The 19,478-nt window shown below is 39.4% G+C and overlaps 2 protein-coding genes across 2 annotated transcripts; one reads left to right on the top strand and one right to left on the bottom strand.

The window, feature by feature from the left end:
• Window positions 1-487: 487 nt before the first annotated feature.
• Window positions 488-8,892, top strand: zgc:112980 (uncharacterized protein LOC503706 homolog). Its single transcript, XM_055056550.1, has 18 exons — window positions 488-541; window positions 806-918; window positions 1,002-1,107; window positions 1,204-1,297; window positions 1,660-1,810; window positions 1,909-2,020; window positions 2,236-2,361; window positions 2,716-2,775; window positions 2,990-3,115; window positions 3,194-3,349; window positions 3,447-3,500; window positions 3,785-4,011; window positions 4,082-4,161; window positions 5,195-5,284; window positions 5,385-5,459; window positions 5,541-5,645; window positions 6,114-6,219; window positions 8,035-8,892. Exons 2-18 carry the CDS (start codon window positions 813-815, stop codon window positions 8,052-8,054), a joined length of 1,794 nt encoding a protein of 597 aa, XP_054912525.1. The 5' UTR covers window positions 488-541; window positions 806-812; the 3' UTR covers window positions 8,055-8,892.
• A 65-nt stretch (window positions 8,893-8,957) lies between these two features.
• On the bottom strand, window positions 8,958-18,540 carry smcr8b (Smith-Magenis syndrome chromosome region, candidate 8b). The gene is made up of 6 exons (XM_055056352.1): window positions 17,943-18,540; window positions 15,671-16,083; window positions 13,266-13,969; window positions 11,681-12,085; window positions 10,953-11,442; window positions 8,958-10,166 (listed from the first exon to the last, which is right to left on the bottom strand). Exons 1-6 carry the CDS (start codon window positions 18,126-18,128, stop codon window positions 9,746-9,748), a joined length of 2,619 nt encoding a protein of 872 aa, XP_054912327.1. The 5' UTR covers window positions 18,129-18,540; the 3' UTR covers window positions 8,958-9,745.
• Window positions 18,541-19,478: the final 938 nt, after the last annotated feature.

The following is a 19,478-nucleotide window of genomic DNA, read 5'->3' as shown; positions in this document are numbered from 1 at the left end:
CTAATCGGCAACAGCACTGTGCTGTTTATTGCTAAAAAAACAAACCAATAGTGTTTTATTTACTGTGTTATTATAATGTAAAACTAGATTCAGTTTCTTTTTGTTGTATATTTGTTAGCTTCATCTAATACAACGGACAGATTTACTGTGACTAAAATTTACATTAATGCAGATGCTGTCCCTTTTGAATCAATTATATTTAAAGGAATGGTTCAGTCATATTTGTTGGTAAAGCTCTTGGGGAAAAAATGTTTCTGTTGAAATTACACAAAAATCAGGAGAAAAGCAAAGAGGATGGTGACAGAGAACTGGAGCCAAAATGCTTTTGAAAATTTTTGATAAAAATATTTACACCCCATAATTTTTTTGGAGTGAAACGCAACTGCGGAGAAATGAATTTACGCTTCTACACAGTAGGTGGCAGTGTACTCGAAAAGCTGTTCACGAGCCGACAGTTTGTCAAAGAAGAAGAGACCACATCCTCCCATTCTCAGCTGGCGCCGAGAACAAAATATTTCGGGAGCGTTGGAGTTATTTTCAGGTTAGTAAAAGTAGCTAACTAAATGGGTTTACATTTTTAAACCATGGCATTGAATTTTATGTGGAAGAATCCCGCGATTTTTGCTTCCAATGAAAATAGCGTAGTGCTTAGAAAGTAATTGACGTTGCGGAGACCTTTAAAAGCCATTGCAGTTGTTACTCTGGCAAACATGGTCAGAGTGCTGGAACTCCTCTTTGTTAACGAATCACTGTTTTTTTTTTTAATTTATTTTTATTTTTTAAATTATTATTATTTGCCTTACAGATTTCTGATGGGGACCTCAGAACAACGCGAGGAAATAATCATCCTGAGTGATGACGAAGATGATAAAGACACTTCCTGCCTAATTGTGGAAGTGGAAGCTGTGAAAAAGACTGGTAACGTTGCATTTACAAATCTTCTAATATTTTTTATTCGTTTCTGAATGCCTCCAACAAAACGTTGCTCCTTCTCTTTTCAGTTGTTTCACCCATAAGCCCCCAGGATGAAGACCTGGTGGTCACCTTCTCCCGTCGGCCTGACGTGTTTCCTCACGCCCGTTACGACTGCCCCATACATCCTTTTATGTGAGGAAATTCTTCCACAGACCCACTAATACAGATTAACGTGTAATAATTTCGTGGTATAGTAGACAATCTCTGCTTCTTTTCTGACCTGCTCAGGCCTACAGATTGCGAGAGGACTGCTCCGATGGCCAATAATCAACTTATTTGTGATCAGTGCTTCTGCTACATCTGCGACAAGCTGGCATCACTGGTGCGTGAGGATCATGTTTTTATATCCCTTACTAGAGATGCACCAATCAGACTTTTCCTGGTCAATATTGAAAGTTTTTTTTCTGTAGGTTTTATCTGCTGATTAAGACTTTTTTCTTCAAAATGAATGCTTTACAAATCCATAGATCAGGGATCCCTGTTCTTACTTCTTTGTGGGGTCCCTGCTGGACTTTTTTATATGTTGTTCCTTCAGTAAAACTCTTCCAGGACCCTGTCAGGTTCAGCTGATGCCTCAAAATGTCTCATTCACTGAAATCAGTTGTGGTGAAGCTTGAGTGTCATTTTTGATCAAATAAAATAAAAAATGATCATCTAACAGTGTGTATTGTGGTTGTGTGCCAGTGTGGGATGTGGTGCAGCAGTGGAATGTGTCACTGCAACAGCCACAACAAAAGTGACTTTTGGAACAGCGTTAGGAACAGGACTCTCCTGGGGGAACTGCAGAGATTCAACCTCACACTGTCAGAAGTCGACCATCATCTTCGTAATGCAGGTGCAAAACGTCATCATGTACTTAAAGGCATCTGATCATGTTCCTTTTTTAAAGTTTCTCTTTTTTTTCTTTGTTTGATTTGTCCAACTCCTTTTCAGACACGATGTTGCAAAGCTTCAGAGGCGAACTGTCAGCTCTGTTTTCCTCCATTACGTTGGATCAGGCGATGGTGCCAGATTACAACATGAACCAGCAGGACCTGAGCTCCAGGTGAGCTGTTTAAATCAAAACTTAAAGGATACATTTGAAAAAAACTGCTTAATGAATAAGCGTTGCCTTTAGAAGAGAAACGTGCTGCAATAATCTTACTTGAAGATTTTACAGGAGACCTGCTTGAAAAAGTTGAGAAACTACAGATGACATTATATCATTTAAAAACATATAATAAGCCAACTTATTCCCTTTTTTTTTTCTTTGTTTCCCAGGTATGAACCTGTGCTTGAGTGTGTGAACCTGTTCCTCAATAAAGCCGACAAAAAGAACAGTCGGGCTGCGGCCATCATGCATCTTGGAGCTGCTGAAGAATTTATGAGACATTTTCAAGAGTTGGGGTGAGCAAACTGGAGGCGGCTTCTAAATTTAATTCAGGATGTGGGATTTGTTAGGTTTAAGGCCTAATGATGGAAATGTGGAGTATTTTTACATTTGTAGACATTATTCATCATCTGTTTGTCTTTGTGTCATTTCCATCTGTCTGACAGCCTGTGATGTTTACAGGTGTTGTCAGATCTGAAATTCCTACAGTAAATCATAACATGCTGCCATATTTATACCTTTAAAATGGGTCAGTAATGGAGTGCAAACTATAATTAGAGAATGGAAAAGTAGAGAATTTGGGAATTAAAGTGTAGGAACATTGTCAGCTGTTCTCTCTCCTTCACTCCATTTTTTTTAAACATTTACAGGTTCATGGGTTCATCTTCAGCTGCTACAACCTCTGAGACTATAATAATGTTACTGCACAGGTAAAGAATAGGGATGCAGCATAATTAAGTTTGTACATTTTATAATCTTTGGGGAATTATTAACATTTTAATATTTTCTGTTAAACACATTTTGGTCCTCAAAAAGGAACCTGACATTATTGGCTACAAACATGTTAACATGTACATATGATTATTGTTTTTTTCCAGTCATTCTTTTGGATAATAACTTTGCTTTTTATGGTATTTTTTCCAGAGTAATATCATCAGTACAGAGATGTATAATAATGGGTGACATTACGCCATCGTTTATGCAAAAACTGCAAACTTTTTACCAGAACAGGATATGTTTCCCAGCTGACATGAGGTTGCTAAAAAACAGGTGTGTATCAAAGCATTTTAATTCTTAAAGGTTCAAATCCTTCATATTTGGACGTAACCTTTCATCCATGTGCTGCAGTCTGACCATCCGACCCTGGCAGGACATCCTGCTGGTGTCGGTGCTGAAGGGGCAGAATGTGTCGGGAGTCCGAAAGGACAAGGGCAAGAAGGACGTCCTGCTCGAAACCATTTCTGTGGTTTTGCTGAGAACTGAACTGCTCCAGCTTCAGTCCAGGTTAGCATGTGTGCTACTTCATACCGGTGTCAATATTTGTACATACAGTCCGCCTCTGGAGGAATGATGAAGCATCCTGTGTTTTAACTGTGTGCAGGTACAGAGAGTTGTGTCGGTATCTGCGAGTTGTCCTGACCGATAACATCACACTGTGAGTTTAACCCATGTCCTGCTGTATAAAAATAACCAGTGTGTTTTATGTCTTTTAAAAAATATCTCAGGTTAAGTTATCACTTTTAAAAGAGAAGATTTTGACCCATTTGATCATCCAAATATGTATTTTATTTCTATTTCCCACTTTATACAATTTTTCAAACCTGGTTGGTTTTGGCTGTTTCTGTTTCTTTTAAGAGAAAGTTCATTCGTAGACGGAGATATGTAAATCATTCAGACACAAATAGTAGTAAGTTGTTTTATTTCTTGATTTGGAATCAGGTATCAGCATCTCCAAGACCTCATTCCTTTCTTCAAGTGTAAGTTGGGAGAGTTTGGGTCTGCATTGGAAAGCCTCTTTCCCCCGGTCAACCTCCCCGCCTCCCGCTTCACTCCGGCCATTTTCCTCCTCTACCTCCGAATATTTGAGACGGCAACGGCACCGAGGCTGACGGTCAGCCAGCCGGAGCAGCTCTGCTTCTCTGGGGCATCCTGGGAACCGATTAAAGGTCAGAAAAGGATTGTTTATTTTGAACAAAACATCAAGAGGAATGTTTTTAACACGTCTCCTGCATGTAGATGCTGTGCCACTGAAGAGGTCTGAGCTGGTGAAGTTTGCTCTCAAAGCCCAGAGATGCTCCTTGTCGGTCTACTCAGATGTAAGTCTGCAGCTCTTGTTTCTGCTGAAATGTTTCATGAACATCTTGCTATGCTAAAAGAAAAACCACTGTGAACCACTACAACTCTTCAACTGTTCAGTTAACACAAGTCAATTATATCTTCAAGTGTAAGAACTTCACCACATTTAAACGATGACTAAAAGGAATAGAAAAAGATCTGGGGATAAACACAGTTGACCAGTTTCCTAATAGTTAGTAGAACAACCTTTAGCATCACTTACTCTTGTTTTATTTTATCTGTCTCAAATAAGATTGAATTTCAGCCCAAACTTCTTAAAAAAGCATTCATTTATTTTATTGAGATTTCCATGCACTGATTTTTAAATGACTTTTTTTTCAGCTTATTGTCCTTTTGATTCTAGAACAGTTCAGGTTGACTGTAACTCAGTCAACAGCTGGAGCTCCCAAGTCTTTAGCTCTTCTTGGTATTGCACCTTTTGGTGCTTTAGCTGGAAAGGTCTCTCACTGTTGCCTGCACATCACTGCTCCGGCTCTGTCTGGGTTAAAGGCTGTTTATTGGTCAGCAGGGCTCTGAATGTGTCGGCCTCAGATATATTTCAGAGTAAGATGAGACTTGTGTAAACGCATTGGCTCATCCAAAGTCTCAAACACCTTAAAAGAACAACCAGGACTGAAAACATTACGGTACTGCAGATTTTTCGTAAATTTGTTTTATAAATTCCTTTATGTCATTTCTTAACTGTTCTTTATCATTGAATGTTTCTTTTTATATGACTCTTTCTCTTACTATCTCATTAATTTTTCTGTATTGTAGCCTTCTCCTTCTCTACATCAGTTCCTTTATTGTAGTGAAAAGCAGTTTGATCTTGTGAATAAATGGTGTTGTATCACTTTATGTTTCACATACAGATTTTCCAACTTGGCTTTATATTTTTTTTGTGAAAAAAAAAGACTAACCCTAATTAATATTTTTTGTATTTATATCCTATAAACTGTGGTGAGGCTGCGTGTTGGACAGTTTGACCGATTTGTGTCCGGTTCTCTCCTGAAGTCTCAGTGTTGGACCAGTTTACTGAAAGTGGTTTGCTCTCCTCATGGCTCTCCGACTGCCTTGCCCGTACCCAGCCAACAGTTTCTATACGTATGTTCTCCAGTTTTAATAATTGCTCCTGAAACTCAGGATCTACTATTGATTAATGCTCAGTGTTTGAAGTTTGTGTGTCTTGTTCCTGATGGTCCAGGAGTCGCGGGATGCCGTTATAAACCAGCTCAATCAGCAGGGTTACAACATACAGATTTCCCGCTGCTTTCTCAGGGTAAGTTTGCAAAGATTTTTTGTAATAAATATGTGACTCATTTATACTACTGTGGTAACGGGTTGTGTGTTTTGTTCACAGACATACCCAGATCAGGCCTTGTTGCTGTTGGTAACAGGAGCCTTGGGTGTCAGAATCCTTCAGGGTTCTTTTAGTCCAGCTCTGCCTGTTCTCCATGCTTATAAGGTAATGTCTCCCCATATGAAAGCAATGTGGCGAGGTTGCTGACTGCGTTACTGGCCTTTAGTCGGCGCTAGCAGCCGAACACGGACAACATGAAGTCTATGATAACCAGAGCTTATTGTTGCTTTAGATTAGGTTTTGTAGGAAGTGGATGATTTGATTAGCATTTTTATGCTAAGCCTTTAGGATAATTCACACCAAACTGTTTACATATTTTTATTTTTTTTTTTTTATTGCCGCTGTTTAATATAAAAGCTACATTTTAAAATATTCATTTGACAAATGGCACATACCGGTAATTAATTTTGGGGCAGATGCAGAAAATACATTTAAAATAACTTTTCTATGTGGTTTATAAATCTGAACTATTATTAAAACTTAATGTAAAAAATGTTTTTTGTTTATTTATTGTTTTAAATTAAAGTGTGTTAATTAACCATTTTGGTTTGTGGGTTTGATTCCGTGTTGCAGGACAACTCGTGGGCCTTTCAGTGGCTGTGTGACGGCATGACTTCCAGTGAAGACCGTCTCAGCTCCTTCCTGAAGGAGATCACACACGAGTCGTCCAACACACCAGGTATAAGGACATGATGTCATGGCGATGGGCCAGGACTCTGTCCTGGGCTATAAGTTAAAAAATGTTTACATCTGGCTGCAGTCCATTTTGGCTAATTATTGAAGTACCACTGATTCAGAAAACATTTTCAATAAAATTATGTTGCTCAGATGAAAATATTTGGGGTTTTATTTGTTTATTTCTCCCTTTAGCTGACAACACAGACTGAATATAACATTTTGTAATGGTAATAAAAATTCCTGAGTTATGTTATTGAGCGATTTATTTATTTTTTTCCTTTTGAAGCCAAAGTTTGACTTCTTGATTACACAGTAAAGTACATAAAACCTGTTTATATCTCTATGATAGGCCGTAGGTCCAAATCTTAAGATAGCTTTTTGCATTATTTCCTCTTTCCTTCAGCTGAGAATAATGCAAGTTCAGTAAAAAAAAAGAAAGTCCAAAATCAAAAGCACTAATCATAGTATTAAAGGCATCTTTCACTGTTTTATAGGCATGTTTTGGTTGTTGTAATTAGCATTTATTACTGTCATCAGATTCATTTTGACGTTTATGGTCGGGTTGTCCTTTTTGTTTTTTGTGGCGGAATACCCCTTAAAACTTTGACTTTGCCTGTGTCGTCCTGATGATCCAATCTGATTTAAAAGGAGATTTTGTTAATGTAGCAAAAATAATAAACCTTCAGCTCAACATGGAGGTTGTCAAAGTTCTTATCAGTGATGAACAGAGCTTAGCAGCAGGGACCTAACTGGAGCTGCAGGACAAGGCCCAGCTCAGGGTCCTGGTCCTGAACGTTGTCAGTCTGTGGTGGGACCATGTGTGTGCTCCTGGTGCACATGTGAGGGGACATAGCTGTTTGTGTTCTGTAGCATATTGTTGACAGAAGGAATTTCCCTTTTCAAACTCTGAGCCTGTGTTTTCACGGTGAGCTCAGATCAGCTCCGCCTGCAGACTTGAATCTTTCTGCTCTGAACTAAACCTGCTTCTGTTTGTGAATACAACCTGCACTCAGATCTGTTCTGTCTGCTGGTGAACCCTTCTGAGCGTACCAGACGCTCCCCAAACAGGGCAGCAACGTCACCATCATGGTCTTACTGTTACCAAGCTGAGTAGCCATTTGTTTTGGGAGGGAGCAGAGAAAAAACACTCCTGGGTGATTTCATCCCACAGTGAATATGAAGCGCAAAGTAATGGATTCCAACAGCGGAAGAGGCATTTATTATTATTTATTGAATTGAAGGTTCTCAATCAATTCCACGGCCAAGCAGCTGACATCAGCAGGTGTGAGGCAAAGTTTGGGCTTGGCAGCCATGGAAACAGCACTTGAAGTAAAAAGTGTAGTAAAGAGAATCTGCTGATGTTTCTGACATTTTGAAAGGAGTTTGGAAATCAAATCGGCTCCAAAACACAAAACCTGCCCTGGAGGAACCGGACTGACCTGAATCAGTCCTGGAGATCTTTGGGATGAATCCAAGTAGAGATGGTGAGCACTTCTGGAATATTTGTCAGTTATTCCCAGAAACATTCCGAAACCTTGTGAAGAGGTTTAGAAATGTCACTCAGGTTTCAATGTGTGAAGGCAGACCGGCCGACTTTCAGCTTTCTTTCTTGTTTTAAAGTAAGAGCAAATATCTGGGAGTAAAAATAAGGAGCCTTGCTCTCAAACTGAAATTTTTGTTTGGAAGAAAAATATTATGTGTTATGCAGCTGTACAATTTATACAAAGGCAAAAAGTAGTGAATCAGTTTTTTCTTGCAGCCTGTTTGTGTTCTTTTCCCCAATAATCTCATCTCTTTTTTTCTTTTAACTCTGCAGGAAATCAGACTGGTTGTTGATTTCAAGCCCTTCCAAGAAACGTTTTCTGCAGAGGTTCAGCTCTGAAGCTCTAAAGTCTCGCCTTGTTGATCTTGCCTGTGCTGAGCCTACTTCTTCTGAAAAGAACTTTTTCTTTTTTAACTCGATGTGAAGCCATGTGGGACTTTTGTTGCATTTCTTGCTTATTTTAAGCACCATGACGGTAACGCTGAGCAACAGTAGGATTCTGCTGTCATGTGCTGTACATTTGAACCTCTGTCTGCAGCGCGGTGGATGGCAGGAATGTGCATCACGTGACACAGAGAACTGTACTCTTTCACACTTTTGTTACCATAAATTAACAATTTTGTTCTCAACACATTTTCAGTTTGAATTCCCTCATTTATCTGAATGTAATTTAATGAAACTGGTTTTTGATGCGGTGTACAACAACACTGGTTTTAGACCATAACCTGTAGATGTTGCTTTATACAGTTTGATAATCAGTCAGCTGTTTAAAAAACAATTTAGACAAAGCTGAAAGATAACTTTAAAATTAGTTTTTATTTAATTATTTGGTTAAGTTGATAAAAGTTCCTATGCAGATCTGGTTTACAGACATGCACAACAAAATGAACATTTCAGATGGAAAAATAATTATTTCCATACTTTATTTTCTGTCTCAAGAATGTATTCATTTTCTACTTTCAACAGTCGTATTAAATCTACTTTAAATATCAACCAAATACTTGCTGAGTCCAGCTAAGGTGGAAATAAATTCTGTTTCTGCTCCTTCTAATGATTTTTTTCCTTGTTCATTAGGACTCATAATGCCATCAGTGTTAATAAATTCTGAGATAAACTGGTTTAATAAATGAATCCAGTGTTTGGACTTTTTTTGTTCTCTGACTTTATTTTCAAAGTAATCATCCACAATAGAACATATTGCATTTATTACACATATAAATAAAATATATCCCAGTAATTTTGCACTCTAGCTTCTTTGATTTTAAAACTAACGTAAGAGGTAAAGTACAGTAATAGGTTAAAACAGTCAAAATTTGGCTAATTCTTCAAAATGGAAAACTTTCAGTCATTGTTAGAAAAGGTTTATTTTATGCATTAATGTTAGGAAGCACAACACTTATGCGGATGCAAATTGCTGACAGTGCAGAAGACCTAAACAAAAACAAACCCTCAATTTTAAGGTTCTTTATACTTTGGATTAGATTTAATAAATTTTAAAAAGAAATGGTGCAGATTTTGATTTTCTCTGATTTCACTTTGTTTTACATTGTCTATAGTCATGACATTTATACTTAGGGGTGCATAGTTTGACTAGCTGAAATCATCTAAATGACAAAAAGATTTTTATTCTGAAAAAAAACAAGCAGAAGTCCCAGTACCAGACTAACTGGAACCATGTGGTGCGCAGGTTATCTTTCCTTTGGCTTATTTATTGATATGTATAAATTTATGATGAAGGTATAATTTAATTTTGTGGACTGGTGACCTGTTCAGGGTGGAGGTCTACACCAGCTCTTTCATGTCCACCTCCAGGTCAAGCTGATGGGTGTAGACAGTTAACATTCATATTTGTTTGAGTCTTAAATGTGCACATGTTTATATTGATTTGAACAATCCTTTGTGCACATACAACAGCTCCTAATTACACCAAAGGCACGTAGCAAAATAAAAGCATCTTGTGAGTCTGCTCTGCTCCTCAGTCTGTTTATGTTGAATATGTGTTCCTGTGAAGCTGCACTGAGCTGTAGGAAAACCTGAGAGGCGGCGGTCCATGTCCGGTGTGGCGCTGCGCGATCAGGTCAGTCAGAAAGTGCATCACTTGAAAATCATTTTCACTGCTATAGAGTTGTTGTGCTTGCTGCGAGTCCTTTTCCTCGGGAATGGCTCTGTGAAGCTGGGAAGCAGCGGTGAAGGTCTGCAGCAGCACCCGGTTGGCCAGCGCAGTCAGGCAGCTCTCCAGGTGCAGCAGGTAGGTGAGGCCGCGGCTGATGCCGGTGTGAGGGTTGGCTAGGAAGCCAACTAGGGATCCGGCATATGAAGGACAGCGCAGCGTCTTCTGATCCAGGTCCAGCAGAGCGATGTAACGACTCAACTGAGTCAGAGACTGAAGGACGGAAGATGATGCACTGGAAGATGATTTGGAAAAGAAAACAAAGGAGGATCTTATGAAGTTCTTGCATATGAAACTTTGCCTATTGCCTATTTACCTATTTAAATAGGTAAGTCTGAATTGATTTACCTATTTAAATGTTTTCTGTGGTACAACAATAGTTACTAACCTCATTATAAACTGCATGAAACAAAAGTTTCATGCAGTTTAAAAGCTGCTATTTATGTAAGAAAGTTCAGCTTTGTCTGGTCACGAATAACAAACAAATCTGTGTGGAAGGACTTTGGAAGGATTATAAAACCTTCTAAATGCATTGATTGGTACTAGAGGCGCACCAATTTATCAGGGCCAATTTCCTTCATTTTGGGAGATCAGTGATTGGCTGATACTTCCATGTGAAGTCAATCTTATCCCCCAGTCTTATCTGTTTCAAGCAAAGGTCTAAAAATCAGACGGTCTTCTTCTGCTTTCCTGTTAGAGGTTTGACTGTTGGATCGCCTCACCAGCTCATGTCTGCACGTCATCCTCACTACTGGCAACTTTCTTGCTATACTTTCTAACATATACTAACATTTCAGACAAATGAATTGCAATTTTTTTGTCGACATGTCACGCTTTATAAAGAATGGTAATTGGCCAGAAAATTGCAATCGGTCCAAGTTTATATCAAAAACTTTTGGGACAATCGCCTGTCCAGTAACATTTGTTACTCTGACAGGCAGCACCAAACCTCAAGAGACAGGAGGAATTAATAATGTCAACAAACCAATGCAGAAATATGGACGAGTCATATAACAGTCACCTGTGTATTCCTATGAGCCTCCAGGTGAGCAGGTCAGTCAGCTGGAGGGACGTGGCCAAACATGACATCACAGCGTACCCATCAGCACCAGGAGCTGGCAGGAAGAGCCTCAAGCCGTCCACCAGCTTCCTTACCAGCCGCTCGTCTCCTCCAATGATAACCAGCGGCCGGCCAATCAGCAGACAGAAGATGGCATGCTGGGAGAAGGAGAGCTGCTTGATAAACCTGAGGGCTCGCAGGCCAGCTCTCCTCCTCTTTCTTTTCTTTTCCACACATGTGCTGGTGAGGTTGAATGTGGTGGGAGATGGTGGCTCTGAGCTGCTGGTGAAGCTGGTACAGTCAGAGAACTCGTCCACGCTGAGCAACCTCAGAGGAGCATAGGACGGCGTGCGCACAGCTCCCTCCGCCTCGACGCTTTTCAAAGCCATTTTTACAGGGAGGTCAAACACCGGCCTCGACTTCTTCTGCCTTGACTCCACTGTGTCTCCAGCTGCGTGGAAACAGATTCACGTAATTACAGCAAAGTAAACCGGTAAGCTTTCCTAGTACAGACTGGACTCAGGGGTTTGTGGGCTGGTGCCAGTTAAACTGGACATAAACTGCCCAGTTTATGTCAGGTACAAGGAATGGGAGGTAAAGTCTAAAATCTTTTGAAAGATTACAGGAAGATCTGACTGCCTTGGATAAAATAGTCATATATGTTGTTAAATGTACAGTAAATGTGTTACCTTGGAGCAGTTTATTCATCTTGTCTTCATGGACTTGGTTATTCTTCTCTGTGAGTGAATTGTCTTTGTCTGGAACATTGAACATTATTTCCTCCAAAAGTTCTTTTCTTCCCCGAGATTCTGCCCTTTCCTCCCCAGCAGTAGCAGTGTTCTTCATCCACTCCTCCTTGAGGACTTTATCATCCTCTGACTCTTCCTCTTCCTCAAATCCATTGGTCAGAGTGTGATGCTCCGCCTCTTCCTCTGTGATGGCAGACAGGTCGTCAGGGACGATGGACTCAGTCGTGCTGAGAACCTCGATGCTGTCCTCGCTGTTGGCACGCCTGGCAGAGGCTCTGAGGCGCCGAACGCCTGTGTCTCCTGCTGGATGCTGGAGAATCACGTCTGTCGTCCCGACACGAGTTTCTGTCCAGAACAACACAAACTGCTGAACCGACTGTTTTCAGTCAGATCATTGCTGTAATAAAATGCAATAAAACACATCTAGATGGATAATTTTTAGAAGTTTAATTACTTGATAAATTGCTAAAAGGCATAGTTTGAATTGTTTTCAGATGTGCTTCTGTACCACTCTGTTGAGAAAACGAGGCACAGATCATTAACTGTCCAACAGAAACAAGGTGGAAAAATAACACAATAAAGTACTGAATCTATGAAAAAGTCCAAATGTCCTATTTAAAACTCCATTCATCCATCCACTCATCCATCCATCCATTCTTCCATCTATCAATCAAGCTTTTCCCTATTGTCCATCACAGGGCAACACACATACACCTAAGGTTAATTTAGAGAGACCAGTCATGTTTTTGGACTGTGGGAGGAAACCGGAGTACCTGGAGAGAGCTAAGGCAAATCTACAGGGAGAACATGTAGACTCCACGGAGAAAGGCCCCGGGCCGGGAATCGATTCCATTTAACACTACAGACTGAATTGTTTCAGAAAACCTGCCTAGAGTCACAGGTCAGTCTTCCTATCAGACTGACTCGTCTCTGAAATATGAGTTTTGATGATGCCACAGGAGATTAGAACATCTATTCGTGATTGATAAGAGTCACAATCAATCATGCAGGTATTAAAGATACCATCAGGTGGCGTATCATTTCCACCAATATGTGCAATGGCAAAATAGACTTCATCACCCAGGATTTCAAAATCTAGTTTTTGAAAAGCAACATTGAAGAAAGAAAATGCTAGACAGTGTCTTGTGTACATTTGGATTGATGACATCACAAGAGGAACGGGACTTGAGCTTCTGTCAAATGAACAACTTCTGAAACATGGTGACGGTCTGAAGCGTCACAATCAGGAATTATTGATTTAAAACAATAATTCATATTTATTGCTGAAAATATATTTTTAAGTTAATTTCATCTTATCTCAGGTGTGCTAAGATATTTGCACTAGAAATAAGACCAAAACTATTTGGTAAGGTTCTATATTTTAGCAATACAGCTTTTCTTAATCTGGTTCATCAGAGACTGAAAATACTCATTACATTTTCTCCAAAAGGCCAGGAGAAACTCTTTCATACTATTTAGAGATGCAAGTTTTTGTTTTCCTTACACCATCACTCTGAGAACATACCTCTGCTGTCAGACACAACGGCTCCACGTTGACTCCGGTACGACTTCTCCGTCCCGAGAACCTCAATACTGTCGCTGCTGGTCACGCTGCCCATCATGTCTGTGAACGCGCTGGGGTCAGGGGTCGCTCTCCCACCTTCCCCTCCCTCCATCTTTATCTGTATTTCTTCCACACAGGAGAACAACTCCACACCATGCTTTTCTGATTGACCCCCCACAGCTCCCACGGTGTTCCCCAAGACTCTCTCTGCTTCCTCCTCCTCCTCTTCCTCCTCAGCATCCACAGGGCAGCACAGCTCAAACAGGAAGTTTGTAAGTTTCAGCTTCCTGGACAGTAGCTGTGAGATGTGAGCAGTTCGCAGGATGCTCCTGTCGCCACGCAGACATCGCTCTGTGTCTGCTAGCTGGTTTTTCACCAGGGACAGGAAGTAGAAGTTGCAGAGCTCCTCCAGTGGCTTCAGAAGCGACTCAGACCTGCAGGAGGCGATGGAGGGAAGGCAGGGAGAGGATGGCTCAGACGGCAGGTCGGCCATGTCGTAGGGCAGGAAGTCAGGCTGCTGGAGCTTCCTGTTTGGGTAGGATGTGACCTGGCGAAGCAGCTCTCTGTGATTCAGGATGAGATGCTCTAAAGCTTCAAGCTCATCAGCTCTGCCTCCTGCTCCTGTGGAGGCGTGTGTGTCCTCCAGCAGGGCCCTCCGTCTGTACCTGCAGCAGTCAGAGAGACTCTTCAGTCAACAGACAACTCACAATTCCTCACTATTCAGAATTTTATCACACACGTTGTTCTGAGAAATCAGAATAAGCAGGTTTTCTTCACATTTGCTGCACTTCCAATTCCACACGTCCTAGATTTTTATCTCTCAAAAAGAACAGAAAAAATTAATATATTTTCCATATCCAAGCTGCAAAAATGCAGAATTTAACCCTGAATGTTTTTTCTGAGACAGATCTAACAAATAAAAAAGTATATATCTGAATATTTAGTACACAACTAATTAGACAGAAAAAAATAAAACTTCTTGATTTTCTATCCTCTTCTTCCTGCTTCCTTTAAGTGTAACAACAGGGGATCATCTCTCTGATCCTCCTACTACACATATTTATCCTCCTTTGTGGACTTTATTATCTCTTTTCCACTATATTTTCTGTCCTCCTTCTGCACATGCTCAGGACCTTATCAATCTCAAACTGAGTCTTTTTAAATCTGAACTATTTGAGCTTCAGTCCTTGTATCATGCCACCATCTACATCCAAAACACTGCAGTCTGACTCCTCAGCTGGAAACCTGTAGGAAACCTTTTTCTCCTGCTTCTCATTCATGCACCTAATCTGTCTTCCTATCATTGGCACTGCTAATTTGAAATGTGTCAACTCAAACTTTTATAAAGAATTGCTGCCACATGCATACATTTATTAGAATCAATTGAACCAATTTGAAAAAACACTTCACATCTTTATCAGGCTGAACTGTGCCTGGAACAGTTTTGGGGTTGTTAGAAAATATGAATAATCACTCTTAGGTCCAAGATTTCTACAAATATTCCTCTTCAAAATTCCAGATTTGTCCAGCATTTTTATAACATTCTAGACATTTGAGGACAATCAGTGTCCTCAAATAATCAGTGTGTTATCAGATATAGATATAGATATCTTTGAAGCTTCTGATTTGATACATTTGTTTTGTTTGCAAAAAGAACAGATGTCTTTTTGAAAACTGGTAAGAAAATGACCTGTTTTGATTTTTTACCTGGGAGTTTTCTGTAAGTGAACCCAAAAATAACATGATCTATTAGTTAAGAAGAGTTGAAAGTTCTGAAATTAAGGATGTCATCCAAAAGCAAAACATGGAAATAACATTTTCTTCTTTTGTTAATAAAAGTTTAAAAAAACCTGTTGAAAATGTTACAAATTTTCCAATTTCATCCCATTGTGGAAGGCCCTGATTTTCTCTGCTGAACAGACGGTTCTGCTGCACTTTAACCCTCACAGACCTTAATATGCTGCAGAATATTTGAAAGAATTGGCATATATGGCAACATAATTACAGCTAATTATGATTGTGTGGATGTGGTTGTAGGAATATTGCATTCTTTGTTTGACTGTAAACCACTTAATGAGGAAATTGTAATAATATTCAATAATTAAAAATAATTCCTCTTTTCATCATCTTGACTAAGATGAATTTCGCTACCAACAGCAAAGTCTGTTTTTGAAGGTCTTCCTTTGATTGGCTCAAAATATCAATTTGCTTAATTATGCATCCTTAGAATTTGTTCCAGTCAGCTTCCAGAAAAATGTACCCAAAATAAATTGGTAATCTCCTGGTTTAATGCAACAATCCCAGAAAGCTGAAGCAGCTCATTCTTTTAATACTAGAAACAAACAAACAAACAAACAAGAACTTACTCGAGCTCTTGCAGCTTTCTCTGCAGTTCAGAGGAAAATGCTTGTCTATTTCCAGTCTTCAAACTGTCAGAGGCCTGAGAAAAACACTCAGACAGCTCAGAGAAGTTCTCCATCAGCTTGGTCTGGTCCGAACAGACATAGGCCATGCAGAAAGGTCGCACCATCCCCCGAGCCTCCAGGTCGTACAGGGTCAAGTGATGAACATAAGCAAACGAGTCTTCTGCCGAGTCTCCCAGGATTACCCTGGAGTCCTCGCTGAAATTGAGGCGGGGTCCAGGCGGAGCAGAGGCTGTGTGACCCGGGCCGGATGCCTGGTAGTCCACAGACATAATGCGGACGGAGAAGTGGTTGAGGTCAAATGAGCCAATGACCTTCGGATCATTTGGTATTGTTAAGACAGGCTTTGGACCAACCTGGAAGACAGAAGAGGATGATGTATCCAATTTATCACTGAGAGCAACAGATGTCTAGATTCTTTTCGGAAAAAAAAAAAGAAAGACTTGGTCTGTTTTTCCATTCTGGATTTTAATTTTAAAGATTTAACCTGTTTGTTCACACAGTCTGTGTGAACAAACAGGTTCAAACTGCTTTTTGTCTTACATTTACCCTAAACCTGTACTGATGCTTCACTAACCTCCACTGCTGTTTTGTAATATGATGAGTAACAGAAGGTTTTTGTTTCTTTTCTGATTTTCATGATCTATAATGTTAGATTCTGTATCTAACATTATAATGTGCTGTTAAATTATGTTGAATTAAGATGATGAGGTTCAACTAAGAGCACAAACTGTCTTTTTCTTATAACGTTTGGTATTGAGTGAAGTAAAACTCATGTGTGAATTTGTCTTTGTGACTGGTGTTTGGCTTGAGGAAGAATCGTTTGAGGAACAGTTCATTTTTTAAAAAGGAGAAATACTTCCTGAAAAAGTGAAGTCTAATCCACAACAAATAACTGTACAGTAAACTGTTTTACAAGACATTTTATTGATATCATACAACAGCAACAGCAATGCTCTTTTTTGTTATTTCATTTATTTGTGAGATCATACTGTGTAACAACCATAACAATATAATTTCATGTTATTACATTTATCCATTCCATAAATCTACCCCACACACTGACATGTTTGACTTATGTTCTGTTTTTTCACAGAATACAAATACAACTCACTGTAAGTCAAATGTGGTATAATGAGTGTATTATAAAATAATCAGAGATTTGTTGTCCAGAACATCTTATCCCCTCAAAACAGCAACACTTTTGACTAGTTTTGATTTTACAGATCTGTGATTTCCAGCTAAATGCATCATCCAATATGGTACCTGAAATGTGAACTCAGGGACTTGTTCTAAGTCAGCGCTGTCAATAGTTATTTTGATTGCATTATTTTCTTGTTTATTGTGGTTTCTAAGACTTAAAAATTTAATAATAATTTATTGTTTTTGAACCAATGTTTTAGATTTTGTTTCTGTAGAGACCACCTCTGAGAGTTGTTGGATGTTTCCTCCAGCACAGAAGATACTAAGACACTAAGTATCACCTTCGAATATAATGTGTTTTAGCAGGCTTGATACTTTGAGTGTCATTTATATACAAATTAAATAATGTCGGACTCAACACTGACCCCTGCAGGACAGCACAAGTTATGATGTTTAATAAATCTGATTTCTGAATGACAATGGGTTCAGACCGTGTTGATTTAGAACCAGATCACATTTTTACGTGTCATGTTGAATGATATATTTAGCTGGAAACACAATTCTTATAGTTATTCTTTATTCTGTGATGTTTGGGGCCACATGTACTTTCTATGGATTCCTTCAAGGATCACAACACTGACAGATGATCACTAATATTATTTATAAGAATTTACTTTCCATATAATTAGTAAATATATTGTCAATCAGAGTGGAATTGAATGTATTTCTTTACTTCATTAATACACTTATTTATTTACTTATAATAATTCATTATTTCATTTATTCTCCATAGCTAGTCGTTCATTTTATGAATAGCGCATGGATTTATTTATCCATTCATTCAATCACTTGCTTGTTTAATCTATCTCTATCATTGTTTTATTCCCTATTTATTTACTTATTCATTCTCGCATTCCCTTATTTCTTTAGTAGGCTAATTGATTTAATCAGTCATTTTTGCATTTTCCTTTTCATTCATTTATTTTGTTAGTGGTTGGTTTTTATTGATTTACTTCAAAAGTAAATACAGAATGACTGACTGACTCCAGTCGACCTGAGCTAAAGCGCTCACCTGCTCTGAGAATTCAGCCACCAGTATAAAGTCCCGGTGAAACTGGGCTGCTGAGCTCCAGGGGTTGTGAGGCGGTGACAGGCGGACAGAGAACTCCTCAGGCAGAGTGTTAACCTCCGGCTCCTCGCCTTCCTCCTCAAAACCCCCGCTGCCGGTGAAGGGCAGCAGGTCCGGTGAGCCAATCATCTTCAGTCGGTGAAGGCTCGGTCTACGGAGGACTTTCACCTTGAAGGAGCAGCAGTAACGTCTGGGTCGGACACCGCCATGCCGCGGTGTGGAACCGCCTCAGCCTGGCTCTCTGTCAGTGAGTCAGCTGTTTCTGTTGGACAACATAATAACAGCCGGAGAGTTACAAACAAGCTGCGCAGTTATTTTCGGCCACTGTGCGAATAGACATGCCAGAAGCTGAAGCAAACGGAAACTCCGTCTTATCAACTTATCAGCCGCGCGTCTTTGACACACTAAAAAACTTTACAGTGAAAATCACGCTGAAGTTAGCGTCTGAATTCCAGCTTCAGAATCGGTTCTTCTGGAGCCCTTTCAAATAAAGGGCTATTTCACAGTTCTAAGGCCTTCAGACTTAAAAAATCTAATTCAGTTTGAGATTTGAGTAACAGAACCAAACAAATTAGCTCATGCAAATAAAATAATGTAAAAATATAATACGGCTGCGCAGTGGCATAGTTGCCTTTGTAGCAAGAAGGTTTTGGGTTCAAATCCCTCCTTGGTCTGGTCCTTTCTGCATGCAGTCTACATGTTCCCCCTGTACATGCGTAGGTTCTCCAGCTTCCCCCCACAGCCCAGAAACATGACTGTCAGGTCTCTCTAAATTTTTTTAGATGTGTGTCCATGGTTGTTTGTCCTGTGATGGCCTTTTGAACTCATATGTAGATCCCTCGTGTACATATCATGATAAGTGTGTTACATAATGAATAGATAATATATTATTATTGTTGCCTTTATTATTATTATTAGACCCGAGCAGCAAAAGTGCTGTGAAGACCTGTTGTAATAGTGTTTCTTCTTCTTTTTATTATTATTATTGATCTTTTCATGCCTGAGATGTCTCTGGATACACATGTCTTGTGGTGTGAGTATAGGGTGTATACATTTGGTGTGTTCTTACTGTTTATCAGGTCTTGCCATGTAATACAATGGCAAACTCAATACCTCTGTGGTCTACTGTACAGACTTTGCAGGTATCATTGTCATCTGCATGCATTTGACTCTGAACATTGTTGCAATTTTGTGGTGAATCAATACTGTACAACATAAAGACAAACGTCCCAAGATAGATCCTTGTGGAACACCCATGTCATAGCTTTGAAAAGTTGTTTGTAGTCTGAACATTAACACGCTACTCTTGCTTTTTCAAATAGGAACTAAACCAATAAAGCTTGAGAAAAAAAAATCACTTTTTCAAGTTTATTTAAAACAATGTGAAAGTAAAAGCTTTGTTCATTCCAGGTTTTACACGCTTCAGCATTTCCATTAGAAAAGAGTGATTCTTACCTTTTTTTCAACCTTAACGTATTG

This window comes from Poeciliopsis prolifica, unplaced genomic scaffold, assembly GCF_027474105.1.
Source record: "Poeciliopsis prolifica strain line A6 unplaced genomic scaffold, Auburn_PproV2 SCAFFOLD045, whole genome shotgun sequence".
Classification (NCBI taxonomy): Eukaryota; Metazoa; Chordata; class Actinopteri; order Cyprinodontiformes; family Poeciliidae; genus Poeciliopsis; species Poeciliopsis prolifica.
The sequence above is the reverse complement of the archived record's forward strand: the minus strand, read 5'-3'. Positions and strand labels throughout refer to the sequence as shown.

Bases quoted from the DNA above. Each gene is read 5' to 3' on its own strand.
- zgc:112980 (XM_055056550.1), top strand. From the start codon at position 813: ATGGGGACCTCAGAACAACGCGAGGAAATAATCATCCTGAGTGATGAC. The intron at 919-1,001 runs GTAACGTTGCAT...TTCTCTTTTCAG, and splicing joins GGAAGCTGTGAAAAAGACTG to TTGTTTCACCCATAAGCCCC. The intron at 1,108-1,203 runs GTGAGGAAATTC...TGACCTGCTCAG, and splicing joins TGCCCCATACATCCTTTTAT to GCCTACAGATTGCGAGAGGA.
- smcr8b (XM_055056352.1), bottom strand. From the start codon at position 18,128: ATGATTGGCTCACCGGACCTGCTGCCCTTCACCGGCAGCGGGGGTTTT. The intron at 13,970-15,670 runs GTAAGTTCTTGT...TGACTGCTGCAG, and splicing joins AGAAAGCTGCAAGAGCTCGA to GTACAGACGGAGGGCCCTGC. The intron at 10,167-10,952 runs GTGACTGTTATA...ATCATCTTCCAG, and splicing joins AGGCTCATAGGAATACACAG to TGCATCATCTTCCGTCCTTC.